This window comes from Salminus brasiliensis, chromosome 10 (genome assembly GCF_030463535.1).
Source record: "Salminus brasiliensis chromosome 10, fSalBra1.hap2, whole genome shotgun sequence".
Lineage (NCBI taxonomy): Eukaryota > Metazoa > Chordata > Actinopteri > Characiformes > Bryconidae > Salminus > Salminus brasiliensis.
Genome location: NC_132887.1, coordinates 41,085,869 through 41,112,636, shown reverse-complemented (window position 1 = coordinate 41,112,636; position 26,768 = coordinate 41,085,869). Strand labels below are relative to the sequence as shown.

The following is a 26,768-nucleotide window of genomic DNA, read 5'->3' as shown; positions in this document are numbered from 1 at the left end:
GAAAGATTCGATTCCGACTCTGTTCGGTGGTTCAGGATTCCTTACTGAAAAGTATAATGCTTTATAAATATTCTGAAGATTTCCACAAACATCCCTCTCCAGCAATCACTGACTGAATTGTTCAAGATCAGTCTAAAGGGATGTAAACTCTCAAAGAGATAAACTGTCTCAACACTGAACCTAAAATAGAGGAAAAGTAGGGATGTACATCTTTGGGCTGTCAGCAAATCACTGAATAAACTCTCAGGTGCTTCAGACTGGATACCATAGAAGAACCACTTTTGGTTTTGGAAAGAATCATGTTGTTAATAGAGTTGTATGAGTGTGCCTTTTAACTGGTCAAATAAAAACAAAAAACAAACATAACAACAAAAATATAAAAATAAATTGACATCAAATGATAGTTCTGTTAACCTTCAAAGGGTTCCCCACACTCATACTGTTACAATCTCCTCTCTTTTACAAACAAGGTTTTATGCTTTATGGAACCAAAAAGGGTTCTTCTGGGGCGTTGTTAAAAGAACCATTTAACCCCACCCCCTTTTTGGAGTGCATGATCAGATCATGTGCAGATCATTATTTCAAGCCTGTTTTCTATCAGTAATTAGTTTTGTTGTTTTGTTGTTTTGTTGTTTGCTTGTTTGCTTAAAGCTACAGAAGCTCTAATTAAGGTCATTTTTTAATTTGATCATTTTTCCTGTTAATCTTTAACCTTCCTGACATGACTCAGGTGTAATGTTCTGGTGTTCTGATGTTCTGGTGTTCTGATGTTCTGGTGTTCTGGTGTTCTGATGTTCAGGTGTTCTGGTGTTTTGGTGTTCTGATGTTCTGGTGTTCTGATGTTCTGGTGTTCTGGTGTTCTGATGTTCTGGTGTTCTGATGTTCTGGTGTTCTGGTGTTCTGATGTTCTGGTGTTCTGATGTTCTGGTGTTCTGGCGTTGTTTGTCTAATTGTTTTACACTTATTTAAAAGCAGAGATTTGTTTTGAGGATTTCTCCTAATAAAGATTAGTTTGGGTTTATTCAGTTTGTGACTTTGTGTCACTTCCTTCTGAGCGACCTGTAAATACAATACGGGTGAAGAACTAATAAAGTCATGTGTGGGGTCTGTATGAGAGGCGAGGGATAAATATGCAAGTTCCACAAAGCATCCAGCTCAGTGAATATTAATACATGTGTGTGTGATAGTATTGACCCCCTACTCTTAAATTCACTCAAACCACGTAACAACCGGACTGTGAAGAATAGCGTCTTTTACTTTCTCAGTTACTTTCATTTTTACATTCACACAATCTTCTCCTAACTTAGGAGTGTATCATTATAAAAACACATTAATTAGTCAATAAACATTAAGAAAAATTAAGAAACATTAAATAGAAATGATTCAATTTGTAAACACATTCCAGTTTACAGTCCTTCCCTGAGATAACGCTGAAATCTGATAACCAGCTGCTCGGGTCACAGAACCCTCAGAACCTGCAGAACATAAAGAACAACATCAGCATTGGGAGGATTTGCACTGTTTACAGGATCTTTCTTCAATCAGGAGTCAATAGAACTGAACTGTAATCAAGGTAGATATCAGATGGTGTGGGCAGGTGTGCTTCAGTAGCTGCTACTGTTAATAATACACCTGTATCTGTTGGTTTGTATGAAAACAGGCCGGAGAGCCCCAATATTGTTCATTTACAATATCACACTACCGAATTTACCTACTTTGGTAGCTAAAATGAGTTCAAATAAGTTCATGAGTTATTAGAACAAAACGTGTAACAGCAAAATGGGTATATGTGTGAGCCAATTTTTTCATAGTAGTTTTTATTTATTATTAAATGCATTAAATTGACTAAATCAAATGTGTGAAAATGTTCTGCATGGATAAAAAAATCTAACAAACACAGTTTTGTCTTTTAGTAACTTTACTTTCATATCCAGTCACGTATTTTATACATGTGAAAAATCTACTGTAATTTTATAATTCCCTAAACCACCTCAACCAATCACCATCAAGCAAGGTCACTTATACTAAACGCACCTTTAGACCAGTGGATAGCTGGACGCTGTGGCAATACCACACTGATTATTCTTGTTCCTGGACATCTGGATGTAGCCTTTGCTTCCCCAGTCGAGACCCCAGCTGCAAACAGAGCTCAGTTAAAGTACATTGGTATCAGGAAGTAGAGCACATGCACTTAAAGAAATGCCATACCTCTGTCCTGTAATAATTCTCTGTACTATGAATTTGATCTCTTTATTCTTCCTCTAAAATGCTCATTTTGAGGTCAGTTTGTTTACCTGTTCTTGACCAGCCAGTAGTCCTGACCATTGTCAGTGCCGTAACCTACAGCCAGGACACCGTGGTCCAGGTCACTGCTGCTGCAGTCAGGCTCATTGTAGATCCCTGAAATCAGTCCATTCATTAATCAATTAATGCTGAGGAAATTCCATGAAGATCTTTTTCACTGAGCGAGATTCAGATCCTCTGCTTCTTTAAAAGAGGAGCTGGACTATGCAGGTATAAAAGGTAGCCAGATTCAGCATCAAAGGGCTCATAAGTCTTGTGAGTGCTTGTGAGTGAAGCATGACTAGTTTGTCATTGGTGGGTGACGTTCACCTGACTCATAGAGCTGGAAGGAGGAGTGTCCCGCATCTATGGCCACGGAAATTGGTCCGATGGTGGCCACGGCTTCCTGTAGAGCCTTCTCGTCTCCGCTGGTGATGTCCACATAGCCAGTGCAGGTGGCTCCCACAGAGTCCGGTTTGAACCTGCAGTCTCCGTCCTGCGAGGCGGGGACAGATGTCAGTTAGGTCAGCTTGTAGCGTCAGTCTGGATCAGGTTCTCAGGAGAGAGTCTCTAATTTTACATCTAACACACTTCTGCTCCTTTAACAGTCTGATGCACAGCCAACCATTAATGAACACTAGCCGTCACATGTTCACTGACAGTCCCGTCCCCTGTTCAGAATAAGAATAACACCTGACCCACAAGATCTGACCTACAGCGTTTCCTGAGATCCACTAATGTCCTAATGTCTGTTTGGGATTCCCTCAAAGCCTTCTGGGTAACTCACAACGGCCTCGTAAGGGTAGGAGTCCTCAGTGTCGATTCCTTTGTTGTCCTTGATGTAATCGAAGGCCTGGTCCATCAGACCACCTCCACAGCCAAAGTTCCCATATTTCCCAGAGCAGTCCACCAGCTGCTGCTCGCTGAGGGACACCAGCTTCCCTGTCTTCCTGAACGTCTGGCCCTCCAGTGATCCCGTCTGCGCCGATGAGGAGGGGTGATGGAGGAACACATTGAACAGGAGGAGAGACAGACAGACATTAGAAGAGGTTATGACATTCTTACTTGGGTATTCGTGAGTCCTGCTCTCTCAGGTTTAGGACCTGAGTAAACTCCTCTGAGTAAAGTCCTAGAGGAGAACACTTGGAGGAAGCACTCAGGAGAGGAGAGGTTATGGGAAGGGCAGGGGTGCTGAGAGACGGCCTTCATTACTGCATCAGGCTTCCAACACTGGTCCTGCTTGCCCTCTTCCACTTATAGACCAGCGTACTATCTACTGGCACCACAGGTGTTGGGGGAGCAGGGAAAGCACATAAATGTCCAGCACCAGGATTTGGAATCATGAATAACGGAGTCGGGCCGCCAAGACCAACTGAGCTACATTCAGATACCTCCAGATCTGGTCTCCTCTGTCTGGCTCTCTCTTACCGCACTGAAGGCCCAGCAGGAGCCACAGTCCTTCTGGTCCTTTACGTCAGTCACGTAGCCCTTGGCCCTCCAGTCCACAGTATCAGGCAGGGGAGCGCCCCCGGCCTGTCGGAGGAATGTAGTAGCACTGCGGGCCTTGGTCCTGTTGAAGGCTCCCAGGCAGCTTGCGAACATCTTCCTGTACTCATTGTTGTCCTGTTGGAGAGATGGAGAGATGGAGAGATGGAGATGTTCTGTTGGTTCTGACTAATGGTTACAGTTCAGGTTTAGTTTAAAGAAACAGCCGCACAAAAAACAAATGAACATTGGTGACAGTCCAAGTCCAGTGTTTGTTAGCAACATTAGCCTAGCATCTCTTGGTGTAATCTAAAGAAGCACATGGTCTGAATCTGGACTCCCTGATCAATCTCGACCATCTGATTTTCTGAAGGTCACTGGATGAAATAGGTTTAGGGTTTATGGGAAAAGATTCTCTGAAATGCAGAAATCTGGGTCTCCTTCTCTCACCATGTCTGCAAAGTAGGTCATGCCGAGTCTGTAGGTTTTGACGCCCTGGTCAGCCAGCATGTTGTGCACCAGGACCAGCTTACGATTGGTCATCCAGGTCAACTTGCGCTGAGACTCTTCTTCCACAGAATGGTAGATCTTACCTAAAAGGAGGCGTAGTTAGTGTGTGTAGTTAGAGGGGGGCTGTTTGATTGGATACTGTATTTGTGTCAGTCTGTAATAAGTGATCAGTCAGAGAGGAATCATGATGATGAAGTCAAATTTAAAGACAACCATTTTCTGGGAACTTGTTATGATACACTTTGCTCACTAGAGGTCACTGTAAGCGAACAGAATAACCAACAGTCCTGCCTGGATGTCCACATGACTCTCCTGATCCATATTCAATAATGAAATGATTGATCAGCAGCTGAAATTAACTGCCATAGAGCAAAAAAAAATTAAAGCCCAATTTACACACTCAATAAGCCCTAACCTTTTACATAATAACCATATATTCATAAGAAGTCTATAAAGACGTACAGATTATAGATGAATATATGTATGTATATCATGAATGTATATGTATGTATATCATGTATTAAATGTTGATTTCTCACCAAACTTCAGTTTCCAGGCATGAAACTCCAGGTCCTCCAGCGAGATACTGGCCGCACTGGCCACGGCCACGAGAGCGGCGACAGCGAGAAACGCCCTCATTCTGTAAAGATGTGTTGAGATAATTGATTAATTATAGATTTCAGTTTGTGTGTGTGTGTGTGTGTGTGTGTGTGTGTGTGTGTGCTGCAGCACTCACCTGTGTGTAGTCTCTTGGAGCCTGGAGTGTGAATGCAGGAGGAGGGTGAAGGTTAGTCTCAGTGTTGTAGTGTTTTATACTCCTCTGCAGTCGCTCTGATCAGGTGCAGGTCACACACACTCATAAACACTCCACACACTCACAAATTGCTTAACACACACTTTTTACTGGTAAAATGACACTGTTTCACCACAATCACACAATCAAAGGCCCTCAGACACACACAGCCAGTGCAGAACTTCCCCACAGCCCACGATCGGAAACGTACCAAGAAGTTTCATGTTTGTTTTTTTTACTCTAGAGAAAAGAATTCCACCCTACAGATCAGCGCTGCGCGAGGAGGAAGAGGAGGAATGAAGCATACGCTGAAATTCAGGAAATCCCAGGAGGCCTTCTGTGAGACTGCAGCTTGGGTGGCACTGGACCTCACAACAGGACAATGATCTCAAGCCAAAGTCCAGGCTTGGTTTTAGAAGAAGTCCTGGTCTGGTCCTCACAGTCTCCTGACATGAACCCCACAGAAAGTCTTGGGTGGGATTTGAAGAAAGCGGCTTCAGCAGCAAACCCAAGAATATCAGTGAACTGGAGGCTGTTTTTGTTTGTTTGTTTGTTTGTTTTTTGTATATATGTATTCATATAGTTTTGAACAATAATACCAATTACATTACTTTACATTACTAATTATAATAATAATAATGCTTGATGTACATTTTGGCACATTTTATGCTCAAAATATTAAATGTTAACTAAATAACATTTCCTTCTGATTCAGACATTTAACATCTAACGTCTGTTTTTATTTATTTATTTTGTTTACTTTATTAACAGTACTAAAGTCGTAGAATATGTCATTTCAGTCATTAAAAACCATATTTCATATCTGTCCTAATGTTCAGGTCAGCCCTGCTAGCTCTGATGTAAAACTGCATAAAAAGCAGTTCTAATAAAAAACATGTGACCTGCACCCAGTGATGTCACTTCCTCTGGCAGGAAAAATGTGGGAGGCAGTGAGTTATGGGAAACTTCTAATCTCATTATTTTGTATAAAATGTTGAGGATGAATCAACAGTCGTGTGCAATCTAGTTGCATAGTTTAACAATAACAATAAGTTGAGTGATAGATTTTATATATATATGAATGATATCATACTACAATATTTTTGCCATGAAGCCCAGCCCCATGTTGGATGTATAATATATCATAAGATCAAAAAGCCTGGAGTTAAAGGTCACAGCACTCATGTGACCACCGCACCCAACGTCTCTAAACTGAAACACACTGTGGCCCTTATCTCTGTTAATGGCACCCGTCCATATCTGCACTGTCACCAGTATCTGCTGTGTCACGCTTGCTTACCAGAACCATGCAGAAAGTAACCCTCACACTAGCTCTAATATTAATGAGACTAATTGGTGTACATAAGCTTCCATTACCTTTTAGCTACATTAGCATTGTAGCTATTAAGGTGAGAATTAGGGTCATGGTTTAACTATATTATTAGAACTAGTGTGAGGGTGAGGTTCAGGTTCAGGTTTAGGGTAATTATTAAAGAGAATTTAATAGATATTTAATTGGATGTAGGTTTTTGTTTACTCAGTTATCCTGTGATGTCATTAATTACCCTGACCAAAAGAGCACAACAACACTGACCACAAGCACAAAAGCCCAGTGGTCAGTACAGTGGACTGAGCTGATCACTGAAACTGCTGCTAGAGGCATCATGTCAACTTTGTCAGTGTTTTTCACTCCACATGAAGTCAGCTGACCATCATCATCCTCAGCACTGATCACATCATCAGATCAGTCACGCATTATATAAAAGTGGAACAATAAAACTCGGACTTCTTCTGCATCAGCAGGGTCTGATCTTAGAGTACGCACAGCTCCAAACCTTACATTTACTTTATAAACACACACACACTGATTCATCAATTCATGAAGCATTCCAATTAGCCATAACATTAACACCACCTTCCTAATACTCAGTAGGTCCCCCTTTATGCCTGACCATTTGAGGTATGGACTCCACAAGACCTCTGAAGATGTCCTGCTGTGGTCTCCAGCACCAAGACTAATGTCAGCAGCAGATCCTTTAAGTCCTGTAAGCTGTGAGGTGGGACCTCCATGAGCATTAATGAGCCTTACAGACCCATGATTCTGTTCCCAGGTCACCAGTTGTCCTTCCTTGAAGCACTTTTGGAAGGACCACTGATTACGGGGAACACCCCACAGGACCGGCCTGATGTTTTGGAGGTGTTCTGGCCCCGTTGTCTAGAACATCACAGTTTAGTGGTTAAGTCAGTGTCTCAGCTGTGTGTCCTGTAAACACAGCCGGGATCGTGGGCTGTGGGGAAGTTCTGCACTGGCTGTGTGCTTCTGTGGGCCTTTGATTGTGTGATTGTGGTGAAACAGTGTCATTTGGCCAGTAAAAAGTGTGTGTTAAGCAATTTGTGAGTGTGTGGAGTGTTTATAAGTGTGTGACCTGCACCTGATCAGAGCGACAGCAGAGGAGTATAAAACACTACAACACTGAGACTAACCTTCACCCTCCTCCTGCATTCACACACACTCATTCACACTCCAGGCTCCAGGAGACCACACACAGGTGAGTGCTGCAGCACACACACACACACACACACACACACACAAACTGAAATCTATAATTAATCAATTATCTCAACACATCTTTACAGAATGAGGGCGTTTCTCGCTGTCGCCGCTCTTGTGGCCGTGGCCAGTGCGGCCAGTATCTCGCTGGAGGACCTGGAGTTTCATGCCTGGAAACTGAAGTTTGGTGAGAAATCAACATTTAATACATGATATACATAAATATTCATCTATAATCTGTACGTCTTTATAGTGGACTTATTGTCATGCTCTATCACACTACATTTAGTTTATCAGCTGCTGATCAATCATTTCATTATTAATTATGGATCAGGAGAGTCATGTGGACTTCCAGGCAGGACTGTTAGTTATTCTGTTCGCTTACAGTGACCTCTAGTGGGCAAATTGGGATATAAAGTCTTTAAGTCTTTAAATTTGACTTCATCATCATGATTCCTCTCTGACTGATCACTTATTACAGACTGACACAAATACAGTATCCAATCAAACAGCCCCCCTCTAACTACACACACTAACTACGCCTCCTTTTAGGTAAGATCTACCATTCTGTGGAAGAAGAGTCTCAGCGCAAGTTGACCTGGATGACCAATCGTAAGCTGGTCCTGGTGCACAACATGCTGGCTGACCAGGGCGTCAAAACCTACAGACTTGGCATGACCTACTTTGCAGACATGGTGAGAGAAGGAGACCCAGATTTCTGCATTTCAGAGAATCTTTTCCCATAAACCCTAAACCTATTTCATCCAGTGACCCTCAGAAAATCAGATGGTCGAGATTGATCAGGGAGTCCAGATTCAGACCATGTGCTTCTTTAGATTACACCAAGAGATGCTAGGCTAATGTTGCTAACAAACACTGGACTTGGACTGTCACCAATGTTCATTTGTTTTTTGTGCGGCTGTTTCTTTAAACTAAACCTGAACTGTAACCATTAGTCAGAACCAACAGAACAAACATCTCCATCTCTCCATCTCTCCATCTCTCCAACAGGACAACAATGAGTACAGGAAGATGTTCGCAAGCTGCCTGGGAGCCTTCAACAGGACCAAGGCCCGCAGTGCTACTACATTCCTCCGACAGGCCGGGGGCGCTCCCCTGCCTGATACTGTGGACTGGAGGGCCAAGGGCTACGTGACTGACGTAAAGGACCAGAAGGACTGTGGCTCCTGCTGGGCCTTCAGTGCGGTAAGAGAGAGCCAGACAGAGGAGACCAGATCTGGAGGTATCTGAATGTAGCTCAGTTGGTCTTGGCGGCCCGACTCCGTTATTCATGATTCCAAATCCTGGTGCTGGACATTTATGTGCTTTCCCTGCTCCCCCAACACCTGTGGTGCCAGTAGATAGTACGCTGGTCTATAAGTGGAAGAGGGAGTGTTCCTCAAGCAATACACAAACATCTGTAGGGCAAGCAGGACCAGTGTTGGAAGCCTGATGCAGTAATGAAGGCCGTCTCTCAGCACCCCTGCCCTTCCCATAACCTCTCCTCTCCTGAGTGCTTCCTCCAAGTGTTCTCCTCTAGGACTTTACTCAGAGGAGTTTACTCAGATCCTAAACCTGAGAGAGCAGGACTCACGAATACCCAAGTAAGAATGTCATAACCTCTTCTAATGTCTGTCTGTCTCTCCTCCTGTTCAATGTGTTCCTCCATCACCCCTCCTCATCGGCGCAGACGGGATCACTGGAGGGCCAGACGTTCAGGAAGACAGGGAAGCTGGTGTCCCTCAGCGAGCAGCAGCTGGTGGACTGCTCTGGGAAATATGGGAACTTTGGCTGTGGAGGTGGTCTGATGGACCAGGCCTTCGATTACATCAAGGACAACAAAGGAATCGACACTGAGGACTCCTACCCTTACGAGGCCGTTGTGAGTTACCCAGAAGGCTTTGAGGGAATCCCAAACAGACATTAGGACATTAGTGGATCTCAGGAAACGCTGTAGGTCAGATCTTGTGGGTCAGGTGTTATTCTTATTCTGAACAGGGGACGGGACTGTCAGTGAACATGTGACGGCTAGTGTTCATTAATGGTTGGCTGTGCATCAGACTGTTAAAGGAGCAGAAGTGTGTTAGATGTAAAATTAGAGACTCTCTCCTGAGAACCTGATCCAGACTGACGCTACAAGCTGACCTAACTGACATCTGTCCCCGCCTCGCAGGACGGAGACTGCAGGTTCAAATCGGACTCTGTGGGAGCCACCTGCACTGGCTATGTGGACATCACCAGCGGAGACGAGAAGGCTCTACAGGAAGCCGTGGCCACCATCGGACCAATTTCCGTGGCCATAGATGCGGGACACTCCTCCTTCCAGCTCTATGAGTCAGGTGAACGTCACCCACCAATGACAAACTAGTCATGCTTCACTCACAAGCACTCACAAGACTTATGAGCCCTTTGATGCTGAATCTGGCTACCTTTTATACCTGCATAGTCCAGCTCCTCTTTTAAAGAAGCAGAGGATCTGAATCTCGCTTAGTGAAAAAGATCTTCATGGAATTTCCTCAGCATTAATTGATTAATGAATGGACTGATTTCAGGGATCTACAATGAGCCTGACTGCAGCAGCAGTGACCTGGACCACGGTGTCCTGGCTGTAGGTTACGGCACTGACAATGGTCAGGACTACTGGCTGGTCAAGAACAGGTAAACAAACTGACCTCAAAATGAGCATTTTAGAGGAAGAATAAAGAGATCAAATTCATAGTACAGAGAATTATTACAGGACAGAGGTATGGCATTTCTTTAAGTGCATGTGCTCTACTTCCTGATACCAATGTACTTTAACTGAGCTCTGTTTGCAGCTGGGGTCTCGACTGGGGAAGCAAAGGCTACATCCAGATGTCCAGGAACAAGAATAATCAGTGTGGTATTGCCACAGCGTCCAGCTATCCACTGGTCTAAAGGTGCGTTTAGTATAAGTGACCTTGCTTGATGGTGATTGGTTGAGGTGGTTTAGGGAATTATAAAATTACAGTAGATTTTTCACATGTATAAAATACGTGACTGGATATGAAAGTAAAGTTACTAAAAGACAAAACTGTGTTTGTTAGATTTTTTTATCCATGCAGAACATTTTCACACATTTGATTTAGTCAATTTAATGCATTTAATAATAAATAAAAACTACTATGAAAAAATTGGCTCACACATATACCCATTTTGCTGTTACACGTTTTGTTCTAATAACTCATGAACTTATTTGAACTCATTTTAGCTACCAAAGTAGGTAAATTCGGTAGTGTGATATTGTAAATGAACAATATTGGGGCTCTCCGGCCTGTTTTCATACAAACCAACAGATACAGGTGTATTATTAACAGTAGCAGCTACTGAAGCACACCTGCCCACACCATCTGATATCTACCTTGATTACAGTTCAGTTCTATTGACTCCTGATTGAAGAAAGATCCTGTAAACAGTGCAAATCCTCCCAATGCTGATGTTGTTCTTTATGTTCTGCAGGTTCTGAGGGTTCTGTGACCCGAGCAGCTGGTTATCAGATTTCAGCCATGTCGTTAATCCTCATGTAAAATGTGTTTACATATAGAATAATTTCTTTACTTTATTAATTAATTCATGTGTTTAGTTTTTCTTTATAATTGTACACTCCTGAATGGGGAGAATGTGGTTTCAAAGTTGAAAATGAAAGGAAATGAGAAAATAAAAGGCTATAAGAGGCTATTGTTCACAGTCTGGTTGTTACTTGGTTTGAGTTAATATAAGAGCAGGGGGTCAAGGGGGCGCTTTGTGGAACCTGCTTATTTTTTCTAGGCACATCAAGGTAACTGAATAAATCCTCTAAATGGTCTAGGTCAGACCATATCAAAATGGGCTACCTTTCTAATGATCATAATAATCCTTATATTATACACTTTGAACCTTAGTTTCAATAGCTCATGATGCTTTACACACACCCATCAGAGATCTAACAGTACACTGGATGGATTGGTAGGCTCTGGTACTCTACAGGAAGACCTGAACATCTACTCCTTCAGGCTTTTATCCAATCAGCATCATTATGTGGTAAATGCGTAAAATCATCCCAGTGGTCTCGAGCATGCCAAGATTAGATAGACCTGCAGACAGACACACCTTGTTGATGAGAAAGGGTCAACGGACAATGGTCAGACAGGTTGGAGCTGACCGAAAGGCTACAGTGACTCAGATAACCTCTCTGGAGGATGAGAAGACCACATTAGGTTCAGAAGACCACTTCTTGTCAGTAACAGAAAGTTGATGCTGCAGTGGCTCAGCATAGGCCCACCAGTACTGGACAGCTAAAGACTGGAGAAGCGTAGCCGAGCTGAGGAACACAGGGTCTAGGGTCTGAATTTGTCTCCGACATCCATGAATCCCTTGTGTGAACGGTCCAGGCTGGTGGAGGTGGGGTAACAGTGTAGGAAATGTGTGGAATCAGTGTTTCCTTTTCCCCTTATAATGATGAACCATGTCACACAGCTCAATGAGTTCAGTGTTCTTCACTCCCAGTCCCTCCCAGTCTCCATACCCATACCCACCCAATCCTGCCCATACTCACCTCAGTCTCCATACCCATACCCACCCAATCCTGCCCATACTCACCTCAGTCTACATACCCATACCCACCCAATCCTGCCCATACTCACCTCAGTCTCCATACCTATTAATTCCCATCCATGCCGATACCCATCCCATCCAAACTCATCCATAACATCTTTTCTCCTACCCATCTGTTCCCATACCCACCCCTACCCATCCATTCCCACGCCCATCAATACATTCAGCCTACAGCAGTGTAGCCCTGGCTGTTCATGCTGAGGTTATGGGGAGTGTAATTCAGTGTAATACCCTAACACAGAGCCACCAACCAGAACAAATCAATGAAAATCCAATAACAATGATGTCAATATTCACCATTTTATTATCTCAATCACTCATTTTTCATCTCCTCTCACACCATGTGTCTCCTGAAGAGGTTTTCCATGAGGCTGATAGATCAGTCCCACCTGTAGAGGAACATCATTCAGTAAGCTAGCAGTTAATATCTTCATGTATCAACATTTGTAGAGGAACACTTCAGTATGAGTCACTGACACACCTTCAGACCAGTGGGTAGCTGGCTGCCATGGCGATGCCGCACTGATTATTCTTGTTTCTGGACATCTTGATGTAGCCTTCTTCACCCCAGTTGGTACCCCAGCTGCAAATGAGATTTTATTGAAGGTCAGTCTGGAGTTAGGTCTGGGTTGGGTTGCTATATTGTTTATTCTGTCATATCAGAGCACGAAACCAATGATCAATAATGTGGTGTTGTGAAGATGTGTGGAATGAAAATTATACCAAAAAATATATATATATATATCAGAAACAGAGACCTGCAGTGCTTTAGATTCAGGTTCAGTGTCAGTTCTGATGGCTACTTTACCTGTTCTTGACCAGCCAGTAGTCCTGTCCATTTTCTGTGCCATAACCAACTACCAGGACGCCGTGACCCAGTGCTGTAACACTGCAGTCAGGCTCATCGTACACACCTACAATCAATTAACCAACAATCGCCATCAGCAACACTAAGGGCCAGTTTCCCAGACCCATCTATTAATCAAACCATTAATCAATCAATCAATCTATGGATGGACTAACAGCATCTTAACAAATTTATGAGTTTTTTTAACTGAAGAATCTAAACTAGATATAAATACGCAAATGTCTCAGATCTGCTGTATCCTCGTATCAGTGGCAGTCATTGATGCAGGACTGACAGGTGAGAGTCACCTGACTCATAGAGCTGGAACGAGGAATGTCCGTTGTCTATAGCCACAGAAACAGGTCCGACGGTGGCCACTGCTTCCTGCAGGGCCTCCTCGTCTCCGCTGGTGATGTCCACATAGCCAGAGCAGATTGCTCCCACAGTGTACGGGTTGAACCTGCAATACCCCTCCTGCTCAGAGAGAGATAGCGAGACAGGGGCAATCAAGCTGGTTAGCACTATTTGTGGATGGTTGAGAAAGGTTGCATTAGCCAACACACCGAGCCATGTGCAGTACCGTGTTGGTCCAGGAGACGGAGAAAGTGAAGTGATGAAGGCTTACAACTCTTTCAAGATACACAGTTGGAACATTTCCAACTTTTGAGGAAACAGTTTCACTGTTGGAACCTTTAGGAGGAGTAAATATAATATAAATATAATATAATAACTAATATAATTACTGTCAGAATGAACATGTCTCATGGGCCCTAAAATAGAACCCTGTGGGACTCTACAAGATTTGCTAAACCTAATGGTCACCAAATAATTCTTAACAGTTTCTGCATTAAAAATAATAACTGAACACTACGGCTAGGGTTCGAGGAGTTAAATAGGGTTCAGTAGGGTCTCTATTAATTGTGTAGGTACACATTATCAGTCCCTGCGATAACATTTGCTGTTATTAATGTTCACTGTTGATTCATTAAACTATACAAGTGTATTTCAATCGCTAATATAGCATTTATATCTTATGCGTTTATATGTGTGTAATAAAGTGTTTTTATTGTGTTTATATGAATTGTTACTTTTCCAGTTACAGCTGTTGAGACCGGGGATTTACATTTGGAGAAAAGTGAAGGTAATGGAAACACAAGGGTACTGTAATACATCTGTAACAGTGAGTGCACCACCAGTAATAACATTATTATTACATGTTAATGTGTAATTACACAGTTATTACAGACACCTTATGTAAAGTGGGACTACATAGAATTTTTTATTAGGTTCTAACTAAGCTCTGCAGTCCATGAGTTTCCACCTCCACTCACCACAGCCTCGTAGGGGTAGGAATTGTCAGTGTCCAGTCCTGCATTGTCCTTCACATATTGAAATGCATTGTTCATCAAGCCCCTAGAGCAGCCCATGTTTCCGTACTCCCTGGAGCAGTCCACCAGCTGCTGCTCGCTGAGGGACAGCAGATATCCCAACTTCCTGCACATCTGACCCTCTAGCGCCCCTGTCTGAAAGGTTAGACCAAATACAAGCAGTTTAATATGCTTTGTGCTGCTCATTCACATCACATTCATTACATTACAACACATGGAATGACCTTAACAAGCTTCAGATGTCTGAGTTTAGTCTGGAACCGCCAACCCTCTCTATGGTGTTTTTATTACTCATATTTGATGACATTTTGACATTCATGGAGGAACTGAAGGAGGAGGCTGTGTTTATCAGGAGCTCATGCTCTAAATTGCCACTAGGGATGCTAGTCAGTAGGTTCTCTCTTACCGCACTGAAGGCCCAGCAGGAGTTACACCTCTCCTGGTTCTTTACTTCAGTCACATAACCATTGGCCCTCCAGTCCACAGTCTCAGGCAGAGTAGCGACCCCTGCCTGTCGAAGGAATGTTGTCCCTCTTCTGGCCTTGGTCTCATTGAAGGATGCCAGGCAGCCCTTCAGCCTCTGCCTGTATTCTTGGTTGTCCTGTTGGGGTGAGAGAGATGGTGCGACACTGTTTAAGACAGAAGAATAGAGTGATACAGTAAAATATACACAGGTATGAGGTCAGAAGTGTAACTGTGTCAATGTGTGTGTGTGTGTGTGCTTTCTCACCAAGTCTGCATTGTGGTTCATGCCAAGTCGGTAGCTTTTGAGGCCCTGGTCAGCCAGCATGTTGTGTATGATGACCAGCTTACGATTGGCCAACCAGGTCATCTTACGCTGAGCTTCTTCTGCTGAAACGTAGGTCTTACCTGAGAGAAAACACACACACACACACACACACACACACACACACACACACACACACTCTTTATTGTTTCAGACACACAACTCCTAGACTGACCATAAAGACCCAGGCAGAAGATCTCACAATGACATGAAAGATAAATGTGAGTGACTTTTCTTTCGGCTGATTTCCGCTCTTCTGTTCTTTCATTTACTGGAAGAATTCAGTCTGTGAAGTGAAAATGCAGTAACTGAATCTGACATGTGTGTGTGTGTGTGTGATTTATATATATTTATTCTCTACATTTCTTCCACATGCCGGACATTCTTACAGAGCAGTAACGTTTTTATAGTGTGGAAGAGCAAAAAAAGGTTCCTCACCAAACTTCAGCTTCCAGGCGTGAAACTCCAGATCCTCCATAGAGATGCTGGCTGCCCCGGCTTCCCTGGCCACAGCCGCAAGAGCAGCGATAGCGAGTAAAACCCTCATTCTGCAAAGACTGAGAAGAAACCTGTGTGTGTGTAAGGGTGTGTGAGTGTGTGTGGAGGTAAGGAAGGTAAACGAAATAAAAGATTTGATTAATTTGTTTGTATACGTACTGCAGTCACGCCCCCTGCCCTCCCCTCTCAGCCCCAGTGCATTTACTCATATAATACACATGGCCAGCTCGAACCCTGCAGTACATACCTGCTCATGTACCTGCGCTCCTTTGGTCCTGAAGCTTGGGGTGTGAGAGTGTGTATGAACTGATGGAGATATACGCTGGACCTCTTTGTCTTATATACCACTGTTTTACATCTGTAATCAGATGTCTGTCACACCCAGGCACAAAATACGAGAAACACACATCAGGCGACTCACGCGTATATTTGTACACCATAATTTTAGCTATGGAGGAGAACACAGAGACAGGACTTCCTCCACTGATGATGGAAACTGAGAAGAGTGGAAGCTTCCAGATTAATAACCTGTAGAGGCCATCTTTCCTGTTCAGAGCACCAGCATGCATTACAAATGTGTGTGAGTGTGGGTAAGTGTGTGTGTGTGTGTGTGTGACCAAGGATGTATAGAATGTATAGCTATATTTAAATAGAGCTCCCTAGTCCTTCCTGTCAATCATCTGAGGCCATTGGAATGGATGCATTGGAATTGACTGTGGTATAACAATGGATTCGAGCTGTAGTGTAACCATGGAAATAGGTGTGGTGTAGCCATGGAAATAGTAACGATGGTAGATATTGTGTAACTTATATTCACAATATTGTGATATTGTGAAAGTGGGTGTGATGTAACCATGGAGCTGGGAATGGTTGAACCATGTAGATGCAGGGATAGATTAAGAGTAACCTTGGGCCAAGTTGTGGAACTGTGGAAATGGATGTAGCAAAATCAGGGAAACAGGATTGGCACAACAATAGAAACGGGTGTAGTGTAACCATGGCAACCACACTTTATTTCCTTTTATCCATACATTAGTGACGTAGTTATATTCCAGATGGATCAGTCAGCACATGATCTTTTTCTAAACCTGGTAAACCCGCAGCCTGCACTCAATAAACTCCTCAACTCAACATGAATGAATTTCGTTGTTTTTCAGTAATTGATTTATGTAAAATGAACAATAATTTATGAAAGTAATGAATTAAATAAAATTCCTTTTCAATAAAAGTCAATGAACAGCACTGAAGTAACAGTTTCCTTTAACAGCTGAACTGTATGCTGAAGCTGTAAAATCTCGAGGACTAACTGAATGGTGTGATTTAATAAATCATGCAGTTTATTATTTTTGAGGTTGTTTAGATGTAGTTTCTGCCCAGATTGAAGCTTTATCCCTCAGATCCGCAGTTCTGACTCTGTCCCTTCTGTAGAAAAACAACATTTCACTGTTATAATAGCCAACACTTCAAACACAACACTTCAAAACACTTCTAACACTTCATACAGTTCACACAACACTTCACACAACACTTCAAAACACTTCAAATACTTAAAAAAAAGCTAAAGCTGTAAATAGTTGTTGATTCTTCCTCATAACAGAGTGATATTTATTGTATCTGAGGTGGTTGCTAGGGTGTTTTGTGATTGTTATGGTATTGGAAGCGATTGCAAGGTGCTTGCTAGGGAGTTTCTATGTTGGTCAGAGTGTTGGGGGTTACTGTGGTGTTCCAGCTTGTTGCTGTGGCGTCTCTTGGTGGTAATTTTGACTGTGTCTTTAATGCCTTGCTGCCTGTCTCTGTAATTGAATCTCAAAAGCAGCAATAGGGTCTGATTTTGCCAAGGAATAAACAGTTCACTGCAAGCTATTAGCATTTAGCTGCATTTGCATCAAAAGTTAACCTTTCTTCACCCAATTAAATGTCGTTTAAAAGGCTAGAATACTGCATGGAGTGGGGGTAAGAGCTGCTAAAGGGAAAATAGAAAATCCAAAATGATCTATGAGTATAATCATTATAATTGAGAAAATGTAAAAGTCAAGAAGACAAAGACTGTAACCTGACCTGCCCAGCTAACCTGTCAAGGGACGTGGAATCCAGCTGTAATGAAGCGTACCTTTAAACCAGAGGAAAGCTGGCTCTTGTGGCAATACCACATTGGTTATCCTTGTTCCTGGACATCCGTATGTAGCCTTTTTCACCCCACTGAACACCCCAGCTGCAAAACAGACCACTGTTAGTGTGGAGTCAATCGTTTTGATTAGGGAGGAGTCATACCACCAATACCACATTTTACAAAAACCTCACTGCCCTCTGGACTATCGTAAACTCCTGTTTACTCTTCCTAACGATCAGGAAACGTCTGTTTGCTTTGTGAGGTTGATTACCTGTTCTTGACCACCCAGTAGTCCCGTCCAGAACTATCAGTATTGTAGCCAACAACCAGAACACCGTGATTCACATTGAAGCTGCTGCAGGACGGCTCATTGTAAATACCTGCAATCAGTGATCAGACCACTGGATCAAAGCATCAACCCTGACAGATCAAAGCTTACTACTGTCATGCAACACTGGGTTTGAGTGGTTTTAGGGCTCACCTGACTGATAGAGCAGGAAGGTCTTATTGGAGGAATCTATGGCTGCAGAAATAGGCCCAACTGCAACCACAGCTTTCTGCAGCTCTTCCTCATCTTCCTTTTGCAATTCCTCAAAGTCGTAGCATTTACCCAAAGCATTCCGTGGATTATACATGCACAGTCCCTCCTGAAGAGAGACAGGAACAGTAAGGACAGGTTACAGGACAGTTTTCATTCTGCATACTCAATTAAGCAGTAGTGTGGGCTCACCCTGGCCTTGTACGGATAGACAGCATCTGGCTGCAGGCCTCCACTGGCATTGATATACTCAAAAGCCAACTCCATCGAACCTCCACCACAACCATCATTTCCATAGAGCCAAGAGCAGTCCACCAACTGTTGAGCACTCAGGGGTGTCAGATTCCCCGTCTTTCGGAACATCTGACCTTCTAACGCCCCCACCTGAGAGTGATGGATGATGGAAGACATGGAAGACAATTAACTCAGAGCCTAGAGCCTTAAACCTACACAACAATACAGGGTACAGAGCAGCCAAAGATCTGCACTTGTCTAGACGTTCTATGGGCGGTAGACCCACTCTCAACCTAGTAGTGACACTGACATGCCTGAAACACTCTGCTGTTTTGAGAATGGACCACCAACCCGATAATATCTGGACAACAGCAACCCTGTGGTCTAGACTTGACTGCAGTTGGAACTGGGCTTCAGTCTGCATCTGTACACCAATGTCTGTCTATCCAGAAAGAGCTAGAATCTAGGATTTTCCAACCATCCCTGTCTCCCCGTGCATCTGTCTGCTGTAACTCACCGCGCTGAAGGCCCAGCAGGATGCACAATGACCTTGGGTTTTAACGTCGGTCACATAGCCCATGTCCCTCCAGTCTACAGAATAGGGCAGAGCAGCGTTCCCCATCTGTTGGAGGAATTTAGCTGCACTGCGGGTCTTGGTCCTGTTGAAGGGTCTCAGGCAGCCCTTGAACATCTGCTCGTACTCCTGGTCGTCCTGTTGGAGAGGGATCTTTGGTCATCATTTACCTGTGAGCACAGCCATGAACTCCTTGTGCTTGACTGTGCAACATCATTTGATTTCCCTCTTTATTTTTGTGAAGCAACAGTGTAGGTTTAGCTTCAGTAACTGATCTCTCTGACCTTCACCCACTATGTGCTGTTAAGCTCACCAATTATACCAACAACGGTGCAGCATCCTTGGAGCACACACAATGCTAGGATAGTGATGATGTTCCTGTGGGTTGCTGATGGGATTTTCTATCCCTCCACTCAATTTCCTCCCTGCTGGGCCCTAAGTAGGTGAGCTGGTGTGAAGTCACCTATGTGGATTTCACTGTAGATGTGCGTGTGTTCTCACCATGTCTGCAAAGTGGTTCATGCCGAGTCTGTAACTTTTCAGGCCCTGGTCAGCCAGCTTGTTGTGTTCCAGGACCAGCTTACGATTAGTCAGCCAGGTCATCTTACGCCCAGCCTCTTCTTCCACTGAGTGATAGGTCTTATCTATCAAACACACATTCACACAGGACACACACACACACACACACAAACATCCACAGGCGTTCACACAAACACACTGTCAGTTAAAAAGATGTGTGAGTCCTTACAGATGTACTGATAAACTGAAGAAAAATGAAGACGGTGGACATTCCTGCTCAATCAACGTGGAAATCATCCACATGACCGCTGTTAACCCATCACTTGATCAAGGTTTACAGTGAAACCTGAGAGTTTTTTGATTTAAAGGCATTGGATAGGCATTCAGAATGAAGGAATTTTTACTCTAACACTGCAGCAATCCTTAAATAGCATCACCGTTACGTTGGGTCTAGTAACATTTCTGGGAAAATTGACCAAAGAATGGCACTGTTGACAGGGCCTGCCAGTCATCGGCCTCACCAGCAGACCTACAGTACTCAAATGTACACGCTTCACAAAAAGGGTTCTATCTAGTACTGAAAAAGGAGTCCCCTCTCCACCACTCCCACTGTAACAAGAACCTTCAAACTGTATGAGCGATGTGTATGCACACAATACGTCCAAAAGTTTGTGGACACCCCTTTTGATGAAAGCATTCAGCCAATTTAAGTTGCACCCATTGCTGACAACAGATGTGCACAGCTCTGGAAACTGTGGCCACGCTCATGTCCATATTTACGTGAACTGACTGTAACACACACATTCTCATTGTTTCATCTGCTGAAACAGTTACAACACAACACACTGCTGTTGAAACATCAGCCCACAGCTGTTTAAAGGGCCTCATCACACCACCAAGTGTGCTTAACTACACAAGCTAATGTGCTTAAGCATACTTTAGCATCTCATTTTCTTCTGAACTTCTCCTGAACTAAAGGCCACTGCATCTGTAAAGCTTCAGCAGCGTGACCATGGACATCTATGGTGCTCTCACAACGAAGCGGCAGCAGGAACATCTCAGAGTGACACAAACTCCAACTGAAGCCAGTGAAGGGACATGAAGTACGTCTCACAGGTCGAACACATTTCTTACAGTGTGGAAAGATAATATACAGCTCCTCACCAAACTGCAGCTTCCATTCCTGAAACTCCAGATCCTCCAGAGTGACACTGGCTGCACCGGCCACGGCCACAAGAGCGGCGACAGCGAGCAGAACCCTCATTCTGTAAAGAGGAAAATTGTGTGTGTGTGTGGAGTAAGGCAGGTGAACAGACTAATAGACCAGCTTTGTATACTGGTAGTAGTGTCGTAAGTAGTGCCGTAGTCCTGCAGTCCCTCCCTCCTCACTGTTGTTTTTTTAAGACAGAAAATTTCTGCACTGCTGAAAAATTATACTGCATAAACAAAACCAGTTCCTCTGCTTGTAGGAGCTTTCCTTTCAGTTCTGCAGTTAGAAAACAGCAAAACCAGTCCGCCATTCTCAGGGCACATTTCCGCATGGGCCAGTACATGTCTGTGCATTTTTAATTTTTAGATCTAACAGCAAAACTACTGAACAAAGCCACATCCTGCATGGCAACAGCTCCTGGGGGTGTTTGTAGGAGCACTGCCATCTCAGCAGAATGAACATTCAGCTAAACTGGAGGAAGTAAGCATCAAGGCCCTGAAGTAGTGGTGTGTGGTCTCAACTGTGTGAAAGATGGAAAGAGGTGAGAAGAAGACACCTGGATTAAACCAAGGTTTGAAGTTACAGATTCTCCATTAACCTTATTGGACAGTCGACCTGATTTGAAATGTGGCTTAGGCCAAGTCTTGAAGTTTGAATGTAAGCATTAGACATTAAACAAGGTCTGAGAGCCAGTCAGTGTGACATCTGTGAGTTAATACAGTGCCCATGTCAGATGTCAGATCTTCTACAATATTTAGATCATGAAATTCACAAGGCTGCCTCTACACGGCCATCCCATAACCAGTACCTTCACTCTTACGGATGTTCCAGTTCTGACCTGTGAGAATGCTCTAAATCGTCCTTAAATTTCGGTTCTGGTGTTAAAACCACGTCCCACACTGTTTCTGGGGTTTTCCCCCTCAACATACACTAATGTTGTTTTTGGGAAACCTCAGACGTCCAGAAATCTGCAAATAAGCTATTACCTGCTTTGTGTTATTAAACTTGTTTAGCAACATAAATATGCAGAGAAAACTGACCTTCCTTCTTTACTTTACCCATAATGCTTTAAAAGAGATTTCAAAACTCAAAACTCAAACATTTTACTCACTGATGATGCAGACAAATCCATTAGCACCAAAAATTAAATCATGATCAATAAAATAAAATTACATTATGATCAATAAAATACAATTACATTATGATCAATAAAATAAAATAACACCATGATCAATAAAATAAAATTACATTATGATCAATAAAATAAAATAACACCATGATCAATAAAATAAAATTACATTATGATCAATAAAATAAAATAACATCATGATTAATAAAATACAATTACATTATGATCAATAAAATAAAATTACATTATGATCAATAAAATAAAATAACATCATGATTAATAAAATACAATTACATTATGACCAATAAAATAAAATTACATTTTGATCGATAAAATTAAATAACACCATGATCAATTAAAATAAAATTAAATCATGATCTGTCTCCATGTTTATTCAGTTTGGAGGCTGTAAATATAATAGAAATACTAAAGCTAACATCCTCTACAAATACACCCACCTTTACCAGGTAAATTAATGTTGGTAAATGTAATCATCAATAAAAATGTTATTAAAATTCATTAGATCAAAAGGCCAGCTCAGAGAAGGCAGAGAGGTCAGGCAGATTTTTAATTTCACAGAATCACAAACAGTAAAAGGAAACAGGAAACAGGACAGCAGTCTGGAGGCTTTGGTCCAGAAAGGAGATTCTGGACCAGGAGCAGCCAATCAGGAACAGGGTTCCACCAATTCAGCCAGGAATGGCAGACTGGACAATATGACGGCTATGCCTGGAATAATGAGGGATGGGCAGAAAACACAAACACAGAGCAGATCTGTCAAACAATACGACTGGTGTTGTAAAGAGTATATCACTCTAATAGACAACCTGTATATGAATATCAATATTAATATTTCATGTGTTGATTGATTCTCAAAGGGAAACATCAGAATCAGACGTACTGATGCTTCTCTCATTAAACACACCTCAGACCAGTGGGTAAAGGGCGTCTGTGGCGATACCACACTGATTATTCCGGTTCCTGGACATCTTGATGTAGCCTTTCTCCCCCCACTCGACACCCCAGCTGCAAAATAAACACTTGGGCTCAGACTGGACTAGATTGGTCTGTCCTGTGGACACCTGGCTCAGTCTTATTTGTGTTCAGCTGCCTTCTCTACATCTAGGCTTGGATCTCTCAATTCTCGACCCCTGGCCACGATTGGTGGGACACAGTTTTCATAATGGTGTCTCTGTTCACCGCCTCAGTAGATCTGGAAGGAGGCAGTCAAGATGCAGTGGAGCTGCAGACATTCAGGATGTACAGGTTTTACCACAGCACTATATTTACACTTCAGGAAATACAACCATGTGTATTTAGTCTCTGTATGTCCACAGAGTCAAAAGTAAATGGACAAAACTTACAGATCTATAAACAATAGGGAACGTTTTTAATTCAAGTTCAGAACCCATGGACGTCTGTAAATGCTGAGTTTCCTCCACTGGGATGCTCTGCCAGGCTTTACTGCAGCTGCCTTCAGTTCTTTCTGCTTCAGGTTTGAGGAATTCAATAAGACAAGCTGCTCAGCTGGGATGAACTCAGGTGACCGACCCAGCTGTTTAAGAGCATTTCATTTCTCTACTTTAAGAAACTCTTGCGTTTGCAGTTTTGCAGCATTTGCTACTGCTATTGTTAAGTAAGTACCTGCATATGCTAATATATTTACAGCATACTTAGACAAAGTCCAAAAGTCTCAGGGGGCCCTATTTTAGTGATGTTTAGGCAAGCCGTCAACCGTGCAAACCCTTTGTTAAGGGTTTCAGTTAAAAGACCCTTGAAAAGTGAGAGCTTGACTGAGCTAATGCTCTACAGTGATTGGATGAGAAAATTAATGGATGTTTAGGAATGTTTCTCTTAGCTTTCATTGCACCCTGAAACTGTGTTGCTGATAAAGTATCAGTTTTGATCTGCTTATAAATCTTATAAATCGATATATTTACCTGTTCTTGACCAGCCAGTAGTCCTGTCCATCCTCAGTGCCGTAACCAACAACCAGGACGGCATGATTGAGTTCACTGCTGCTGCAATATGGCTCATTGTAGACCCCTAAAATTAAGCATTTCCAGTAACTGATGAAGAACCCAAACTCAAATTCTGATACATTAGGAACCAGCCAGGTCTGGAGCCACCAGATGTTTCCTTATCTGATTAGTACGATTAGCTCTCTCTCTCTCTCTCTCTCTCTCTATATATATATATATATATATATATTGTGGCAATGACATACAGGGGGAAAGGTTGGTAAAGTGATAGGATGCAGATGAGTGAGTAGAGATCATGGTGGATCTGGAGGTCAGGAGATCAGGAGGACTGATTAATGATTGGCGAGAGTCACCTGACTTATACAACTGGAAGGAGTCTCCAGCATCTATGGCTACAGAAATAGGTCCAATGGTGGCCACAGCTTCCTGTAGGGCCAGCTCATCTCCACTGCTGGCATATTCATAGCCAGTGCAGGTGGCTCCAATCGTCGCAGGATTGAACCTGCAAATCCAATCCTGCACAGAGAGAGAGAGAGAGAGAGAGAGAGAGAGAGAGAAAGAAGAAGACAGGCAGATACAGCACTTATATATACATTACTTATATCAGCTGCAACAAGTAGTTTTTAAGCCTCACACCTCTCTACCATAATCCCTCCTGATTTCACGGACATACAGTGTCCAGTATTTATCACCACTGATCACTGATTCTCAGAATCTCAGAATCCAGTGGACTACCCAACGTGGCTTCAGAGACGTTTACGACAAACTCCTCATTCAGCTCAATGGCTCCAAGCAGCCCCACCTCAGCTGAGAGGAAACAGGTCAGGAACAACCCCAAAAACCACCAAACACAGTCCTGCCATGAACTGGAAGCTGCTGGAACACCAGTGTCAATGTCTACAGTCAAGCCAGTTTTACATCACCATGGACTGAAAGGCTGCCGTCCAAGAACGAAGCTCTGGACCAAGTAAAAGCCTTTTTACAATATATTATTTATGGGATATAATATTTTATAATGAGATGAGATGGAGATTTCTAGAGAAATAAAGGGGTTGTTGTGAGTTGTGGTCATCAGTTGTCAGAGGTTGTCTCTCTACACTATACAGCACTGTCCACTCACCGCGGCCATATAGGGGTAGGATTGCTCTGTGTCCAGTCCTCCATTGTCCCTCACATATTCAAATGCTCGGTCTAGCCAGCCACCAGAGCAGCCCAAGTTAGCGATGGAGCAGTCCACCAGCTGCTGCTCACTGAGGGACACTAGATATCCCACCTTCCTGAACATCTGACCCTCTAGCGCCCCCGTCTGAGAGATGAAATGCATGGGAAAGAAGGAGAGAGAAGGAAAGCTGAACTGCTTATTCATGTTGTACTCAGGAGCATCTGTGGATTTGCTTTTCAACGTGTACACATAGCTTCAATGCTTCAAAGCTTTGTGTTCATTAAAGTCGTCCTTAGTGTGAAGAGCAGATGAAGAGCTAACGTTCAGCCGCTCAGCTTTCAGCTGCACTAACATTCCTTACCACACTGAAGGCCCAGCAGGAGCCACAGTACCCCTGGTCCTTTACTGCGGTCACGTATCCCTTGTCCCGCCAATCAACAGTATCAGGTAAAGCAGCGCCCCCTGCCTGTCGGAAGAATGCAGTTGCATTGCGGGTCTTTGTCCTATTGAAGGATCCCAGGCAGCCCTTCAGCATCTGCCTGTACTCCTGGTTGTCCTGTTGAGGGGAGAGACAGTGGGACACTCAAAGTCCTTTTGTTCTAATAGAGCAGCAGGGCTGAGATACTTAACAAACCATTTTGTCTTTTCATGAAAATAGTCATTCAGCATTAGTTTTAAGCATTTCTATTGGTCCATTCATCACAAAATGTGAATTTGTCAGTTGTTTTTTACATTGTGTCAAAAAGGGGAACATTTGATACAAGGTTTTTGCACACAATTGTACATCTTGGGTCAGGTGAGTGGTAGGTCTTCTCACCATGTCTGCAAAGTGGTTCATGCTGAGTCTGTAGCTTTTCAGGCCCTGGTCAGCCAGCATGTTGTGTTCCAGGACCAGCTTACGATTGGTCAACCAGATCATCTTACGCCCAGCCTCTTCTTCCTCAGACTGATAGATCTTACCTAATAAACACACATTCACACAGGACACACAGTGGCAGTCAGTAGGATCTCAGTCATTTCTGATGTAACCACCAGTGATCATCACTAAAAGAACTGACGATGTGTGATCAATAAATCAATGAGGAAATCACCTTAGATGACGGCTGTTTAGCCTCGGCCTTATTAAGCTTAGTATAAAAATGAAGTATGGAGCATCACCAAATCAGAACCCGGGACACTTCCAATGCTTAAAGTTTCTGTGTCCATGAATGGCAGGCCTATAATAATCTAAATTCTTGATGAAATTCACAATAAACAAACTGTGTGTCTTTCATAATACACAGGAAAAGTGAGTTTGTCCATCCAACCTAAAGAATTACTTCATGAAGTAACATTCAGCTGAACTGGGTTAATGCAACTCAAACAAATACTTTACACTTGTAATTAATCAAAATATTAAAATGTTCATTTTAAAATGGAAAACTATTTGTTGCAGTTTGGAAAAATAAGACACAGTTTTTTACCAAACTTCAGCTTCCATTCCTGGAACTCCAGATCCTCCAGAAAGACACTGGCTACACCAACCACAAGAGCGGCCACAGCGAGCAGAACCCTCAT

General features: G+C 43.0%; 4 protein-coding genes across 6 annotated transcripts; 1 reads left to right on the top strand and 3 right to left on the bottom strand.

Annotated features, from left to right (window-relative positions):
• Window positions 1-1,403: 1,403 nt before the first annotated feature.
• Window positions 1,404-5,048, bottom strand: LOC140564568 (procathepsin L-like). The gene is made up of 9 exons (XM_072690159.1): window positions 5,015-5,048; window positions 4,818-4,918; window positions 4,219-4,361; window positions 3,712-3,906; window positions 3,071-3,262; window positions 2,614-2,779; window positions 2,295-2,400; window positions 2,035-2,136; window positions 1,404-1,475 (listed from the first exon to the last, which is right to left on the bottom strand). The coding sequence occupies exons 2-8, from the start codon at window positions 4,915-4,917 to the stop codon at window positions 2,037-2,039; spliced, it is 1,002 nt and encodes a 333-aa protein (XP_072546260.1). The 5' UTR covers window position 4,918; window positions 5,015-5,048; the 3' UTR covers window positions 1,404-1,475; window positions 2,035-2,036.
• Window positions 3,419-10,538, top strand: LOC140564570 (procathepsin L-like). 3 transcript variants are annotated; one of them, XM_072690162.1, is made up of 8 exons: window positions 3,419-3,435; window positions 7,709-7,809; window positions 8,175-8,317; window positions 8,634-8,828; window positions 9,313-9,504; window positions 9,796-9,961; window positions 10,175-10,280; window positions 10,439-10,538. In XM_072690162.1, the coding sequence occupies exons 2-8, from the start codon at window positions 7,710-7,712 to the stop codon at window positions 10,536-10,538; spliced, it is 1,002 nt and encodes a 333-aa protein (XP_072546263.1). In that variant the 5' UTR covers window positions 3,419-3,435; window position 7,709. The 3 variants fall into 3 exon arrangements, with proteins under 3 accessions (XP_072546263.1, XP_072546262.1, XP_072546261.1); XM_072690161.1 differs by lacking the exon at window positions 3,419-3,435 and having other exon boundaries at window positions 7,710-7,809; window positions 8,646-8,828; XM_072690160.1 differs by lacking the exon at window positions 3,419-3,435 and having other exon boundaries at window positions 7,710-7,809.
• A 2,178-nt stretch (window positions 10,539-12,716) lies between these two features.
• LOC140564571 (cathepsin L-like) lies at window positions 12,717-15,827 on the bottom strand. Its single transcript, XM_072690164.1, has 7 exons — window positions 15,694-15,827; window positions 15,199-15,338; window positions 14,875-15,069; window positions 14,412-14,603; window positions 13,389-13,554; window positions 13,042-13,147; window positions 12,717-12,816 (listed from the first exon to the last, which is right to left on the bottom strand). Exons 1-7 carry the CDS (start codon window positions 15,800-15,802, stop codon window positions 12,717-12,719), a joined length of 1,008 nt encoding a protein of 335 aa, XP_072546265.1. The 5' UTR covers window positions 15,803-15,827.
• A 1,203-nt stretch (window positions 15,828-17,030) lies between these two features.
• Window positions 17,031-26,768, bottom strand: LOC140563958 (uncharacterized). The gene is made up of 16 exons (XM_072688914.1): window positions 26,675-26,768; window positions 26,029-26,171; window positions 25,573-25,767; window positions 25,170-25,355; window positions 24,403-24,565; window positions 24,008-24,113; window positions 23,000-23,093; window positions 21,997-22,004; window positions 20,893-20,993; window positions 19,711-19,853; window positions 19,153-19,347; window positions 18,594-18,785; window positions 18,345-18,510; window positions 18,135-18,243; window positions 17,864-17,965; window positions 17,031-17,175 (listed from the first exon to the last, which is right to left on the bottom strand). Exons 1-15 carry the CDS (start codon window positions 26,766-26,768, stop codon window positions 17,866-17,868), a joined length of 1,995 nt encoding a protein of 664 aa, XP_072545015.1. The 3' UTR covers window positions 17,031-17,175; window positions 17,864-17,865.

What these genes read in the sequence shown, in the direction of transcription:
- LOC140564568 (XM_072690159.1), bottom strand. Translation starts at nt 4,917, where the DNA reads ATGAGGGCGTTTCTCGCTGTCGCCGCTCTCGTGGCCGTGGCCAGTGCG. An exon ending in TGCCTGGAAACTGAAGTTTG is followed by an intron (nt 4,362 to 4,817) that starts GTGAGAAATCAA and finishes GCCTCCTTTTAG; the next exon opens with GTAAGATCTACCATTCTGTG. An exon ending in CCTACCCTTACGAGGCCGTT is followed by an intron (nt 2,780 to 3,070) that starts GTGAGTTACCCA and finishes CCCGCCTCGCAG; the next exon opens with GACGGAGACTGCAGGTTCAA.
- LOC140563958 (XM_072688914.1), bottom strand. Translation starts at nt 26,768, where the DNA reads ATGAGGGTTCTGCTCGCTGTGGCCGCTCTTGTGGTTGGTGTAGCCAGT. An exon ending in GGAATGGAAGCTGAAGTTTG is followed by an intron (nt 26,172 to 26,674) that starts GTAAAAAACTGT and finishes TGTGTTTATTAG; the next exon opens with GTAAGATCTATCAGTCTGAG. An exon ending in CTTCCTGCTCTATCAGTCAG is followed by an intron (nt 18,244 to 18,344) that starts GTGAGCCCTAAA and finishes CACTGATTGCAG; the next exon opens with GTATTTACAATGAGCCGTCC.
- LOC140564571 (XM_072690164.1), bottom strand. Translation starts at nt 15,802, where the DNA reads ATGAGGGTTTTACTCGCTATCGCTGCTCTTGCGGCTGTGGCCAGGGAA. An exon ending in CGCCTGGAAGCTGAAGTTTG is followed by an intron (nt 15,339 to 15,693) that starts GTGAGGAACCTT and finishes GTTTTCTCTCAG; the next exon opens with GTAAGACCTACGTTTCAGCA. An exon ending in GTTCCAGCTCTATGAGTCAG is followed by an intron (nt 13,148 to 13,388) that starts GTGACTCTCACC and finishes AATTGATTGTAG; the next exon opens with GTGTGTACGATGAGCCTGAC.
- LOC140564570 (XM_072690162.1), top strand. Translation starts at nt 7,710, where the DNA reads ATGAGGGCGTTTCTCGCTGTCGCCGCTCTTGTGGCCGTGGCCAGTGCG. An exon ending in TGACCTACTTTGCAGACATG is followed by an intron (nt 8,318 to 8,633) that starts GTGAGAGAAGGA and finishes TCTCTCCAACAG; the next exon opens with GACAACAATGAGTACAGGAA. An exon ending in CTTCCAGCTCTATGAGTCAG is followed by an intron (nt 9,962 to 10,174) that starts GTGAACGTCACC and finishes GACTGATTTCAG; the next exon opens with GGATCTACAATGAGCCTGAC.